Consider the following 15454-nt stretch of genomic DNA (forward strand, 5'->3'; position numbering starts at 1 on the left):
CGATAGACCGGTGGGGCCGCATGTGATCAACTCCGCAACTACACACTACGTGAGTCAAAACTTGAAGTGTTTTGCTGCATAATGACATATAAACCAAGTTTGTATGTGGTTCCAATAAATAATTATAATTTATTGAAGTTGTAAACTACATAAAGAATCACCCTGTATAATATTTATCTAATCATCTGAGGAGATTGGATATGCGCATGAAGCACGTAGTCAGCGTCACTTTGAAAATTTTCTGCAACCAGGCACTTATTATTTTGGGAAGAGTCTGAACCAAGTGTCCCACATGTAATAATAATAACAAGTATTCTTACATGATGGTATGAGAATAGAGATATAACAGTACATATTCGTTATCTACCTTATACCTAGTTAAGATCATTAACAGATATATAAAACCGGCTAGTCTACCAACAAAATTTGTCAAGTAATTTAAAAATTGAATATGTATTGAATAAATTATTTTTCTTTATTTGAAAACATAACATGAACTTATTCTTATAAACAATTATAGGTAGGTTAGTTTTATGTGCGATAAATTTCAACTCTTTTTCTTTCATCTGGGTATTGGCTGAATGACATAGCCAAATGTCATCTGACATGATCAATGTTGCCAGAACACTTGGTAATTTCAAAAAAACATACCTTTAATGAATATGCCATAATTAACCCCATAAATCGCATAAAATGCATAACAATTTATAGTTTTTTAATCTGTTTGATAAATAGCCACAGAGATCATCAATACACAGTCAAAATTTTTGCAAGCAACTCCACAGCTGTCTTCTACCCATGTTTGTTTTTACAAAAAAAATTTGGTGTTCAACTCATGATGTAAAGCATGATTTTCTTGTTTAATATTTAAAAAATATCCACATAGACAAAGAAAATACCAGTGCAAGAATCATGTCTGTACAAAAGTTACTTACATTCAAGGTCTCATTGCATGACTTTTTGGATACCCTGCCTTACAATTATTTTCTTGTCTTATAATAATATTAATATGCAGTGGCAACTGCATTTCCCTTCTCACATTTACATGCACTAATGGCAACTTCGAGATTCCTGGCATAATCTCAAAAGTTATTATATTCATAGTGCAAAATGAACACAAAGCAAACAGTAACTACCACATTTTGTATTAAATCAGTCTGTGGCTGTAGCGTTTGCATACATTATAGCATATTCCCATATAATAATTAATAAATGTGTTTTTACAATGCTGGAAACTTCTTTTGTATTTTGCTGTGTATACAGGTTGCTTTATCCATTGCTTGGGAGCCATAGAGACAACTGTCACTGGTGGAAGTTCAGATTTTTACACAGGTTGTTTACACAGTGCACAGTTCCCTCAGGAAGGTAATTTGTTAAAAAAATTTTGTTGGCTGAGAGAATAAGAGTTTCTTATGTCACTTTGTAGTAAGGATGGGACAGATCAATCGGTATCGGCCGATGTAGACATATCAGTGTATCGGTAAAATTACCGAATATTTTACCAATCTGATATATCTATGAATATCTTATAATTTTGTGCAAAATTCTGCCATTTTGTTACAATTTTTATGGATAATCTCCGTGCCCTACTATTTAAGAAAGTAAATGTCTAACTTCTTTTGCACTGCAGTCACCTGAAAACAAACATTTATGAACAATGAACTATTCAGTTTCTTCTTGTGATCCTTGCACACTTTCCACTGGGTGCTATCATACTAGTGCTGGTAGTAATGGAGAACTAAAAAACACAAACAAAACATGCCCCCTCACTTAGAATGATAATTTATTAACCATATGTTTTATCAGGTGCACTCCTCTACCTCTTAACAATGTTATGTGCTGTAAGCAAGGAGCCAAACTTGGACCAGGTGAAAAGTGTGCAAGGAGAACAGTACCAAGTGAGCATGAATATCAATCAGTAAGCACCTCAGTGGTGAATCATGACAATGCATTTGTACATCTCTGTTTTCCCCAGATAGTTCGGCCAACCCATATTGACTGTGGCTTTTTGTTCCTTTTCACACTTACAGTTTGTACCATCAATTATAAATCACCCTGTATATGAAAACCGGGACAAGATAATTTGATGTGATATTGATATAATAGATATTCACATTGTAGAAATACTTCTAGCAGATCCATCACTGCCGGATAATTTATATGTTTACTTATTATGTACTTTGTTTCTCCATTACAGAACACTGGCTCATGGAAGAGGAACCAGTCCCCATATGGAGATATGAATGGAACCTATTCTCCAGTAAGCATTACACTGGATTCTCTCAATGGAAGCCTAGATGCTTCCCTGGCACAAAGTCCCCCACAACCAAGTCCCGAGGCACGCAGTAGGCTTGTTCGTCCAAAATCCCTTGTGGAAAGAGCTCGACTCAATGTTGCGTAAGTGTTCTAGTTGTGAAGTGGTCATTGACTATTCCTCACAGGTTATTGTGTGTTGTCAAATGCAATATATGCTTGCCTGAGTGTGAAAAAGTACTAATGGTTTTTCATGTGCAAGCTGCTGAATGTTCAACGAAGACCGTGGAGATAAGACTTCTCAACGTTTGTTGTAAGTAAAGTTCTAGTAGTTCAACAACACACCACACAGATGTCTGGGCACCTGCAAAAAATAAGTAGTAGAAATACTGCATTTGTGTAGTTCCAGTACATGTGGTAGTGCATGAAAATGTCAATGCACCCATCCTTGGAATGAAAAAATAGTAACCGATCATGAATCTGCAATCTGCTTGGAAATAGTTGTCAGCATTGAAAATATAATATGCTTTTCTGTAAGGGGAAATTAGAAGTTGAGAGGTCTTAAGACCCAAAGCAAGTTTAAAGTGATTACTTATTTTTCGGAAATAAAATATTTTAGTTATTGTAATACAGCTGTTCTAAAGTTCTTTGTATAGTCGAACCTCATTTTAATGTTTTTCAGGGTACGACAGTGAAAAATATAAAATAAAGGAAAATGTAAAATCTGGGAACATAAGAATGGAGGTTCTATTGAAATGGCAGCAATTTTACACAAATTGGATAATTTCGTACCTTTTCATGAAATTTCCATGTTATTGATGAGTCTTCCTCAGGTCCATTGTTCATACATCCATTATATTTATATCATATCATATTTATATCCATTTATATCTTGTAATTTTTTTTTTTACTAAAACATGTCAGCAAAAATACAATTAACTCTAAATAGAGTGCATGAATGTAGTGGCACGAGAACACTGTCAACATAAACCAAGAAACTCGAGAAGGTACATTGTGAAATTCATTTCATACACATCAGTTCAGCTATAGTAGGTCATTTCTCCAATTTCCTCATAACTTGGGAGCCATGAGCCAGTATCTAGATAAAATGTTATATTTCTGAGACTACTGATGCTATAGTTGAGACTTGTATGACTTGTATGTTTTGTTCAGAATCAGAGTATCATATTTTGCTAAAAACAATAATGCACACACAGTGATTAGAAGAAGAATGTAATGAAAATACTTTTTTCATTAAATTTGAACTTAGCCCTCATTGCCCTTCCCAAGGAGGATATTGGAACTTTGTGATTGGAAATGATGCTGAAATATTGGCTGGTATATATGCTGGTCTTTCATTCAGAGAATTATACAATTCCTACTTTTATTTTCTGATTAAAAAATTTAATATGAGGGCTAGTCAAAAAAGAATGAGAATGAATTTTTTACTTACGAAATACATTAGGCAGGGTCCAGGTCGATATGGTATTTTTCGAAGTAGTCCCCATCGAGTTGTATACACTTGGCCCAACGTGTCTGCCAGTCCTGGAAGACTTGATGGAACCAGTCTTTTGACATTGTCTTCAGAACCGCCTTCGCCCTTATCAGAACAGCTTTTGACGAGTCGAAACGCTTGCCCCTGCACTTCTGATTTCAGATGAGGGAACAAAAAAGGACACACAGCAAGATGTGGGATGTATGGAGGATGCAGGACACATTCCATGTTTTGTCGAGTCAGATATTGGGCAACAAAGTTGGTGTAGGTGCCAACCAGATGGATGCAACTCAGGGCATTTTCAACAATGTGTTCAGTCAGGGTCTTCAAAACTGTCATGTAATATTGGCCAGTAACCGTGGTATGCAGGGGCACTTCATGTTAGTAGACCATTCCATGGTAGTAGAAGAAGGAAATCACCATTACCTTATTCGCCAATAGAACAGCTTTGGCATCTGAGAACTGGGTGATTTCCAGACTGTGCTAGACTGTTTGCTTTCGGGATCGTAGTGGTGAAGCCAACTCTTGTCACAATTTATGATGGAATTCAAGTAGGCCTCATCATGCTCCGCTACCAGATGCTGAAGCTCCTGACACACCTCCACTCTCACCTGCTTCTGTTCAGGCATTATTAATCTTGGCACCCCTCTTGCACATACGTGTCTCATGTGCAAGTGATCGTGCAGAATGGTGAATGCAATACCATGGGAAATGTGTAACATGTCTGCCAGTTTATCTATTGTTATTCGGAGATCTTCCAGAACAATGACGGCAGCTGTGTTAACCATGATCTCGTTCACTGCAGTGGCTGGAGCATCCGTATTGCCCTGCTTTGTGGTCGAAACACGGCCGGCCCTCTTTAAATTGAACCACCGAAATGTGATTGATTGTGGAAGGACATCTTCGCCGTGTGCCTGATGCAACATTTTGTATTCTTCTGTGGTGGATTTCTGCAGATGGACGCAAAATTTCAAAGCCATATACTGCTCCTCACGAACAGACTCAATTTTCCGTATGCGATTTCTGACCATTCGTGTTTTGTTTGCGCAGTGTTGCCAGATGCATGCACACGTTCTCTCACAAATTTGTTTCACTGCTGCATGTTCACTGTGTGATATATATAAAAAAATATTCTCACTCTTTTTTTACTAGCCCTTGTATATCGCCCTTGCATATGCAGTAAAACAATGCATGTTTTAAATGCCTGGTACTTCCTATTAGGTGCATTTAATTTTAAAATTTAACCCGTGGCTCGATAACCCTTGAAGGGCTTGAAAGTATGTATGCTGTGAGTAATGTAATTGTTGTTCCATCAGTATTTAAAAGTAACTCCGTTACACTATAACTACACCTCTACATAGGATTGTGGGAGGGAGACTGGCAGTATATGTAAATCCTGGAGGTCATTGCTGCAAATACCTTGCTGGAATCCCTAAGGGCATTTAAGGGTTAAATGAAAAGCTCATACTTGTATTCAACAAACAAAACATAAAACAAGAATTACATACCAAGATTGAAGCAGTTTTGCGATTCTGTGTAAATAAAGCAGGACTAAAATAGCTTCCATCTTGGCATACTATACCTGCCGCAAAATTAGTTTGGTATTGAGAGCTGAAGGAACACGCGTCACGGTGTTGCCATATCATGTGGTACAGTACAGTACGGTACACAGTACAGCCGTCTGACACTGTGTCGAGGAAAACTGGATAACAACAATAATGATGAAATGTGTTGTTGTTTTCTCCCTTCATTTCCATTTCCCTTACAACATGAATGAATTAACGAAACGAACCTTGTTTACAGGTTACCTTTTCAATCCATTCTGAAAATACTGAATATATACACTTGCAATAACCATTTCTTTCCAAAGTCGCCGTTAAAGTCTGTCTGCCCATCTTTCAATTAGACAGACCGCAACTGAATTGCACAAAGTCCATCTGACTTTCACGCGGGAGACCCACGGTGGTTTGTGGAACTTTTTCAAATATCCCAAGCGGCTCCGGGGTCAACTCAACCCAAGTGAGTAGGTGGGGCAAACATGGGATAAAGGCGGTTGGTGAACCACATCACCTCCATAATATGGCCTAGGTCGAGGTTGAGAATGTGTGGAGCCCTACCTCCACATCCCCATATGCCTGCATACTTTATTTTGCGTCCAATAAGTTTTTTGTATGAGAATCCCACAGATTTTATGACTGTCCTTAAAGATGTTTCCCCACCTTGAAAAAGTTCGTGCAGTTTCCCAACAGTGGGATGATCTTTCCTTCTATAATAAGAGTAAATATGGCGACGAATAGTCTTGCTGAAAGGTATCTAAATTTGTCACGCGTTTAATGATATTCCTCTTCTTTCCTGGGGTTTCCAGTTTTGAAGCCTCACATTTATTTATTTATTTCTACCACGTTATATTTTTCTTTCCCTATGGCTGTTCTTAGACACGCCGGCAGCAGCAGCAATCCTGTTCAGAACTTTATTTACAGAAATGATTGGACCCCCATTGTTTCTCTCTTGCTCAAAATATTTGCGCACGGAACAAACAATCTCCCACGTTTGGCCTTTGAGAGGAATTCCTTTCTCTTTTAGTGCATGGCATCTTTGATACATTGTCATCTCAAGTATTGTCTCCTGTGCTTGACATTCTTCACACAATAACACGATACATTCAAGCAGAACACAGCAAATTATGTACAAAAAAATAACACACTAAAACAACATGCTATATACAACAAAGAATACCCTATATTCAGTAAACACTAAATAAACGGGCCGGTTAAAATATCACAGCAACGCAACGCAACAAACAAACACATCCTCTCCCAACAACATGAAAACTGATCGCAGGAAGAATCACCCGATAAGCGGCAACACCGAGATAAACTTTTTCTGTTGCTAGGTAACCAGTGCTTGGGTGAAACACTGGGAAGATTTTGATTGGCTCGCATGCCAGCAACCCACCTTCCTGCAGTTACACAGACCAGCTTTCTCCACATGCTTCACAAGCGTCAATACCAAACTAATTTTGCGGCAGGTATAACCACCTTTATTGTGCTGTATCGTATCAAGGTGTGGACAACGAGCTATTTTTCTATTTTACTGTGAAATTTTTCAGATTATTTCATTAAATATTTTTGACGTTGCAGGTGGCTGGACTCCTCTCTGTCAATTATGGAACAGGGTGTGAGGGAGTTTGACACACTTCGGCTTAGGTTCAAATTCTACTCCTTCTATGACCTTAATCCGAAATATGATGCAGTGAGAATCAACCAGATCTACGAGCAGGCGAAATGGCACCTGCTGAATGAAGAGATCGACTGCACAGAAGAGGAGATGTTAATGTTTGCAGCTTTACAGGTATATTTTAGAACTGGCATCTTCAGTTTATAATTTGAATCTTACGAGGTTCAATTTAGGTACTTAGCTAGCCAGCTCTTGTTTGCTACAGGCCTTGAAAAACTTTGACCTCTACTCAGTGGCATTATTCAGTTGGGTTTTGCTGCAGTGGTCATGTCTCTCTCCTCTTTCTGTTATTCTGTCTAAGCATTCACGTGAATTTTCGTGTGGTTTGCTTTGGTGTTCTCTAGATATCAATCGTTTACTAAACGTATGTTGCGATGAAACAATTCAGAATTTCTAGGCGACAGCAAAAGCAAACCACATGAAGATTCATTTGAATGCTCTGCAAGAAATTGTAAGCATTTGTAATTTTTCAGACTTTGGGATATCGTAGCAGTTTTGTGTAAGGAAACATGAAAAAGTTGCAGCATCTAGTTATTCATATCCTATGAAATGTAGACATTCACTAAAATTATAATGTATATGAACTGTCCATGGTGCGCATTGTATCCATGCACTGTAATAATTTGTGAAGTTAATGACCGTTTATAATGCAAAATGCATTCAGTATTAAATTAATCAATATAAGTAATGGTTTTTTGATTTATGTCATTCATTTGTTCAATTTTCTCGTTTCCATAAATTATTCACCTACTTTACAATGTACAAAGAAGTATTTCTAAATATTTAATATTAACATAATGAATTTTTATTATGAGAATCATCATTTTTAGCCAAGGATTCTCAAAAACTTTGCTTTGAAAACATGTAATTATATTCGAATTTTATCTGTTCTGCCCCCACATCCCGTAAATGTGCCTAGATGCCACCATGCTATATGCATGGTGAATTTTACCTTTTTACCTTACATTCGAGTTGCTACCCATTGCACTTCACTCCCTAAAAAGGAGTGTCATGTTTGCTCTCAGTAGCTCATGACTCTTTTCAACTCAACCTGGTTACTACTTGGGTCGTTCGGAAATGGATTGGATTGGCAACACTGCATTGTTGCAAATAACATCTGTCAAAGGAACTTTGTTTTTTGCTTAACAGTCAGATATAGTTGTACATTCCACCACAAGATGGGTCTGTTAGCACCACTACCAGAGAATTGCTGACTCATAATGTGTACGGGTGTGAGTGAATATGTGGACAAGCTACGAAATGGAAGGTGATTCTCGTGGTCAGAGGTGGACTACGTGGTTCCTGTTTAAAGAGAGTGTTTCGGCATCCGAAATTTATCGCCGACTTGTGGCAGTTTGTGGTGGGTCAGCACCTTCACAGAGTACAATGTTTCAGTGGGTTCAAAATTTCAAAAGGGGAAACGAAAGTGTGGACAAAGGTGTCAGCAGTGGTCGCCCAAGGTCAACACATAACCCAGCAGCAATCCAAAGTGTTTTAGACTTAATTATGGGAGACCGACGTGTAACAACTGCAACGTGAAACTGGTTTTGGGCGAGCAACTCATCTGCAAATGAGGAAAATTTGCGCTCAGTGGGTGCCTCGTGACCTGACAGATCAGCAGAAACAACAGCGAGTGGACATATGCAGAGAATTGTTGCATCTTTACAACCAAGACAGAGAACATTTTTTCGAAAGACTGGTGACTGCCGATGAATCTTGGTTCCTCTTCGAAACTCCAGAGAAAAAAAGCAATCCATGGAATGAAAACACACTGGAAGTCCACGCTCCAAAAAGTCTCGACAGACTCTCACTCCCAAGAAGGAAATGGGTACAGTTTTCTGGGATGAAGATGGAATTTTGCTGGTGGCTGGTTTCCCACTACCCAATCTGTAAACAGCGACAGCTACTGTGAAACTCTACGGAAGCTGCGACGCAGAATTCAGCAGAAGCGGCAGGGAAAATGGGCTCTCGGGGTGATTCTTCAGCAATGACTATGCGAAGCCACATACGAACCTCCAAACACAGGAGGCATTGGCAACAATGGGATTTACGGTGCTCCCACATTCTGCGTATTCACTGGATTTAGCCCCCTTGGATTATGCTCTGTTCGACAAAATGAAGGATGCGACACTTTCAATCTAATGAAGAACTCCAGACCGCTGTCCGTGAGTGGTGCAACTCTACTCCAAGAGATTGATTCTCTGCAGTCATCAGGAAACTTCCCGATAAATGGGAGCAGTGCATTCAGTCAGGGGGAGATTGCTGGTAAAATATAACAAATGTGGATTATATAACACTTGTCCAATTTATTTCCGAACACCCTTAATATCTGGAGAAAATATTCTGAATATCTGTATTATGGTTTTGTTATGGTTTTTAGTTCTATCTCGTATTGTAAACCTATTGATTCATTTATATATTCCCTTTTCAGCTGCAAGTAAATCTGCAAGCAAACATCCCACAGCCACATTTGGACAAAACAGAAGCTGATGATGACATTGATGCTGCCCTCACAGATCTTCAGGTGACATTGGAAGGATCTCACATCAGTTCGGGGTCCAACGATATTACCCAGGTTCCAGAACTTTCGGATTATTTGAGATTTCTGAAGTAAGTCTTTTTAAGCATATTTGTATACATTTATCAATTCCAATCTAAATTATTTATTTAACTTTTTTATTGTACCTCTAATTTTACTGTTTTCATACTTTTTCAAAGATTTCACATGGCTCCAGTCACAAACCACGAAATTATACTAAATGGCAGAATTTGTGTACATTTATATTCTTGATTTTAAATATTTATAAAATAGTCTACATCCTACCTGAAAAATGTGTACAACTGAACTTCTACACACGAATCTTTGCAGATCGTTAATGTATTCACATTCATCTTAAAATTAATATTAATATCAGTGGATATTCTTTAACCCATTAGTACCCAAAGTTGATTTTTTGAAAAAAATTTGTAAGAAAATTTCAACCTTCGAACATTTATAAACATTTAGTAGTTTCAGTTTCATTTTGTTCCCTTTATGTAATAACAGTTTTGGTTTCCGTTGAGAACATTGCAAAAACGAATTTTATTCAAAAAATGTGTGCAAAGAATTCGGTAAAAGAAAATTGTTTGCAATTTATGTTTTTGTGTAACAATAAATAATATTAATTTGTTCCAACTTTCTGGTTTCAACGAACAATTTCATATGAACAACAAAATTAAGTATGTTACTACAAATTATTTATCATTTGAGGTACACAAATAAATGTTTAAAGGAGCAAATGTTCAAAATGTTCAATGCATTTCAAAACACGGTGGGGTGTAAGGGGTGCTCCTTTCACGTAGTGCACCCAATAGTCAACCTCACTTCCACATAGCACACCCTGGACTGCAGACTAACGAGGCTCTGGCGACTTGCCCCATAGCCAGTATAATTTTGTTTGTGTTGTCCTGTGTTTTGTCCTTATTTGTGCTGAGTGCTTCTTTACAGCCTCAGCTTTTAACGAAAGTCGGAATATTTTAATATTTTATGATTTTAGTTCTGCAACGTTAGAGTTGTTATGTGTTACGATAAGGGGCTGCACCCCGCATAATGTGACGGGTGCAAAATAGCCTTAGTGCTGATGCACCCAAAATTTTAAATTCAAATCAAATCAAAACACGATGTCTGAAGCTCCACACTGTTCGTACCAAAATGTCAGGAGTGATAGAGGCACAAGCATCAATAATTCATTGCCGCATGTTTTCTGGTGTTGTTGGAACTTCGTGGTAGCACTTTTCTTTAAGTAGTCCCCCAAAGGCAGAAATCAGGCAACGTGAGATCGGGTGAACGAGCTGGCCAAGAAACTGATCCTCCATGTATTATCCATCGACCAGGAAACTTTGTGTCCAACATAGCTCGAGCCTGAATGGAGTAGTGAGCTGCACAACCATCATGTTGATACCACATGTTGCTGCGCTGGTGCAGTGGCAATTCTTCTAACAGCCCTGGCAGAATATTTACCAAAAACCCTGTGTACTTTTGTCCATTTAATGTGCCTTCAATGAAATATGGTCCAATCAACCGGCTTCCAATTATTCTGCACCAAACATTTACACTCCAAGGTCTTTGGTGTTCAACTTCTCAAATCCAATGCTGATTTTCAACAGACCAATAATGCATATTGTGTCTGTTGATATGACCATGGTTGGTGAATGATGATTCGTCAGAGAATAACACCGATGAAAATAATTATTCATTCATTTGCATCTGTTGCAGCGCCCAATTGCACAAATTTAAACAATTTTGAAAGTCTTCGCCATGAAGTTCCTGGTGCAAAGACATACGGTACTGATGGAACTTGAAACTTCTCAGAATTTGCAGAGTACTGGTTTTAGAAATTCCGAACCTAGGGATATTTGCCTTGTTCTGATGTGGGGATCGTAAGCAACAGCACTTAAAACATTAATTGCAGCCTCTTCATTTGTAACAGTTTTCCTCCTGGTCTTAGATTTTGGATGAATAGTGCCAGTTTCCGTGAATTGTTTCACTATGCGGTAGAAGGTTGCAATGCCTGGAGTATTTCCGTCCTCGAATAGATTGCTGTACAAAGTTCTTGTAGCTTCAACATTTTGATGTGCTTCACCGTAAAGTAGGACGATATCAACATTTTTTCTTGTATTGACAGACACATCATTTTACAAACAAACTTCTCAATTCGACAAATGTTATAAATCATTGGTACCCTGCCAAGATACAGGAGAGACATTTACATTATTTCACTCCAACAAAAATATGGTGCGGGTAATCACATCTCGGATCCTTCGTAAATTTAATAAAACACAAAGTCACGTTTTCACTAACATAACGGAAACATGGTGTTGAACGTCTTTGAAATATTCAAAGCCTTATCCCTTCAAATCCATAGGTAATTCAAAATAAATAACAGCACATGACAATTCACAATCCCCACTATTTCAATATTCACGCCCGAACCTCCTGGAAAAAAAAAAACACCGTAATTTCCCTGGTAACCGAACATACATGAAATGTACATAAATGTTAGTCTCTATCTTGGCATTATTGGTGATTTGACTGAACATTAAAGATATCTACGTACATCACAGAGACTAAGGTTAATAACAATAAGAATTGGAACAAACGAAAAGGTCATTAAGAAAAAAAAACAGTCAAATTTGTACAAAGGGGAACGACGTGTCATACACATCATCACTTACTTCACAATTGGCAGGTTTCTCGATTTTCTGGTCCACCTTGACTGACCACAGAAACATGCACACAGCCACAACCTCAATGCAACTTGCACGAAAGCTTACGCACAAATAATGTATGCCAAGCGAACGGGAATGCTGCCTCCATATCTTTCCGCAGCAGAACAGGATGACCTTGGGGGTGTCTACAAAACCCTTTCTTCAAACAATTGTTCCAACGCCAGAAAACATGCGGCAACGAATTATTGATGCGTGTGCCTCTATCACTCCTGACATTTTGGGACTAACAGTGTGGAGTTTCAGACACCGTGTTTTGAAATGCATTGAAGAGAACGGTCATCATTTTGAGCATTTGCTCCTTTAAACATTTATTTGTGTACCTCAAATGATATAATTTGTAGTAACATACTTAATTTTGTTGTTCATATGAAATTGTTCTTTGAAACCAGAGAGTTGGAACAAATTAATATTATTTATTGTTACGCAAAAACAAAAATTGCAAACAATTTTCTTTTGCCGAATTATTTGCACACATTTTTTGAATAAATTCGTTTTTGCAATGTTCTCAACGGAAACCAAAACTGTTATTAAATAAAGGGAACAAAATGAAACTGAAACTACTAAATGTTTATAAATGTTCGAAGGTTGAAATTTTCTTACAAAATTTTTCGAACAACACTGAATCCAAATATGTAAAACGAATGGAGGTGTTCCATTCGAAATTTCACATTTACCCCCCCCCTCCCCCCCTAAGGGGTGGGTGGCGGCGACAAAATTTTTGTGGCATTGACTTACCCCCTTAATAGTATCAAACTTTTATTCTATGCTATTTTTGAATTGGATGCATTCTGCATGCGATATTCCATACTGTCATTATAAATGGACCACCTGGTATATATTTGCATATCAAACACTTTTTTAGTGCATATAAATCCGTTCCCTGGTTATGACTAAAAAGTACCTCGCATAAAGTGAATTTTTGTGTGAATGTGATTTGGATAAACTTATTTCATGATGATAACTTTTTGCAATGCAAGTAATGGTGTTTCCTGTGCATGTTGCAGACCAAAGCGGTTCACACTGAAAGCCTTCAAGAGGTACTGGTTTGTCTGCCGCGATTTGCATTTCACTTTGTACAAATCGAGGGAAGATGGAGCCCATGGTTCGGATCCTGTCCTGCACATATATCTGCGTGGCTGCGAGGTTACGCCGGAAGTGAACATCACGCAGGGGAAATATGGTATCAAGTTGGAAGTTCCCAGTGCCGAAGGCATGACAGAAATGTACATTAGATGTGATTCGGTAAGTGCATATGCGAGTTCTTGTACGATCTTGAAATGTTGGAAAATAGTTTTATATATTACTAGGCACATGGTTACTATTACTAGGGATGGATCAGTGTCTAGACATTACTGGTATAAAATTTACTAATGCCAATATTCAGATATAAAATTGCAAAGGTTTTGTTCTTAGAAAGTCAAACTGTGTATATTGACATTTCAGAACTTGAATTTGTGTACACCTTTATAATCATACCATAATGTGGCATAATTTTTGCACAAAATCACAGGCTATTTATAGATATATGGATTTGTAAAATTATCAATAATTTTATCTGTAAACTGATGTGCCTACATGGACCAATACCGATTAATCTGTTCCATCCCTAATACTTCTTTCTTTGAAAACGATATAACTATATAATTTTGTTTAATAGTTTGCATACATCACATTTGTATCTGCAGACTAAAAGGATTCATACGGAATGACAGTAATTAGAAAGAGAGCTTCTTTCTATTCCTTTCTCTCTTGTTTCTTTCTTTCTTTCTTCCTGTTGAGAGAAACAGAGGTGGAAAAGAAGAGAGATATTCTTTCCTCTCATCCGCTTTCTTTCTCTCTTTTTCCTTCTTCCTTTTTCAAAAGAGAGAGAAAGAGTATATTCTCCCTCCCCCTTGTAAATGATCCTCTCTCTAACCTTATCTTCGGGGATTGCCAAACAGACTTTCATTGGGTTATGTATGGACCCTGAATAGTTGCATCACCACGTTTTTTAAAAATACAATTTATTTTATTCATTAATTATTATTATTATTTTGATTTTTAAGACCAGAGTCTACTAATATTACTTGGAGGTAGCTTCCCAGTTGGAGCTCCTACTTTGCTTACTTTTATGAAAAACAAGACCACTAACCATTTGGCTATGTATGAGCTCTGCAAGATTAATCACTAGTACTAAAAATAAACAAGAAATGTTAGAGGAGGAATGTGTATATTAACATCAATATCAATAATAGTGATTTTAGAAGCATTTATTTTGAAATGCAAGAATGATACGAGGGTGAATCAAATATGAACGAGCCTTGATTGGCTAAGTGTCGGAATGGGTAGCAGGGTGTGATTGGGCATGTGCAGCCTGTAGGTGGGGCTGTCGTGAGTCGGGAACCAGAACAGCCGGCATGTCGCATGCTTCGTTTAGTAGCTCTCACGATGAGTGAGCAGAGTGTGCCAGTGTCTGTTGCGCAACGCATAATCATCAAGTTCCTCACCCAGGAAAACGTCAAACCGGCCAAATTTTACCGGAGACTGTAGGCCCAGTTTGGGAATGGTACCCTCTAATGGGCAAGAGTGAAGGTGTGGTGTAAGGAATTCCAGCAAGGCAGTGAACGTGTTGCAAATGAAGTGCACCCCCGTCGTCCTCGCACCAGTGTGACGAATGACAACATGGCTCGTGTTCGTGAGCTTGTCGAACAGGATAACCGAGTCACTGTGAAGCAAATTGCGGCAGAACTTGGTGTGAGCTATGGCATTGTCCAATCAATCATCACAAAGCACTTGGGCTTCCGCAAAATCACAGCTCTGTGGGTTCCCAAGCTGCTGAATGTTGCTCAAAAAGATAACAGAGTTCGCATTGCTCGCCGGCTTCACACTCGTTTTGACGTGGAAGGGGAAGCATTTTTGCATCGCATCTTTACCTGTGACGAGACATGGGTGCATCAATACACCCCAGCATCCAAGCATGCCAGCATGGAGTGGAGGAGAAAAGGCGAAGGAAACCCCGTGAAGGCCAAAGTTCGGTTGTCTGCGGGGAAGATGTTGGCCACGGTGTTTTGGGACTGGAGGGGGATCCTACTGGTTGATTTCTTCCACGAACGTCGGACCATCAACACACCCTACTACTGCGGCCTCCTGGATCAAGTTAAGGTGCAGTATCGATGCAAATGACGAGGCTGTCCCATCCGCCAGGTCTTGTTCCTCCACGAT

The 15454-nt window shown here is 38.4% G+C and overlaps 1 protein-coding gene across 2 annotated transcripts in view; it reads left to right on the top strand.

The window, feature by feature from the left end:
* The window catches only part of LOC145985181 (unc-112-related protein-like), a 182757-nt gene that overhangs the window by 147279 nt on the left and 20024 nt on the right, over positions 1 to 15454 (top strand). For both annotated transcript variants that reach the window (XM_083118879.1, XM_083118880.1), the window contains exons 4-7: positions 2198 to 2397; positions 6889 to 7099; positions 9417 to 9595; positions 13258 to 13495. In XM_083118879.1, coding sequence (XP_082975005.1) covers positions 2198 to 2397; positions 6889 to 7099; positions 9417 to 9595; positions 13258 to 13495 — 828 coding nt within the window. The remainder of the gene's footprint in view (positions 1 to 2197; positions 2398 to 6888; positions 7100 to 9416; positions 9596 to 13257; positions 13496 to 15454) is intronic.

This window comes from Lepisma saccharinum, chromosome 3, assembly GCF_977018435.1.
Source record: "Lepisma saccharinum chromosome 3, izLepSacc3.1, whole genome shotgun sequence".
Lineage (NCBI taxonomy): Eukaryota > Metazoa > Arthropoda > Insecta > Zygentoma > Lepismatidae > Lepisma > Lepisma saccharinum.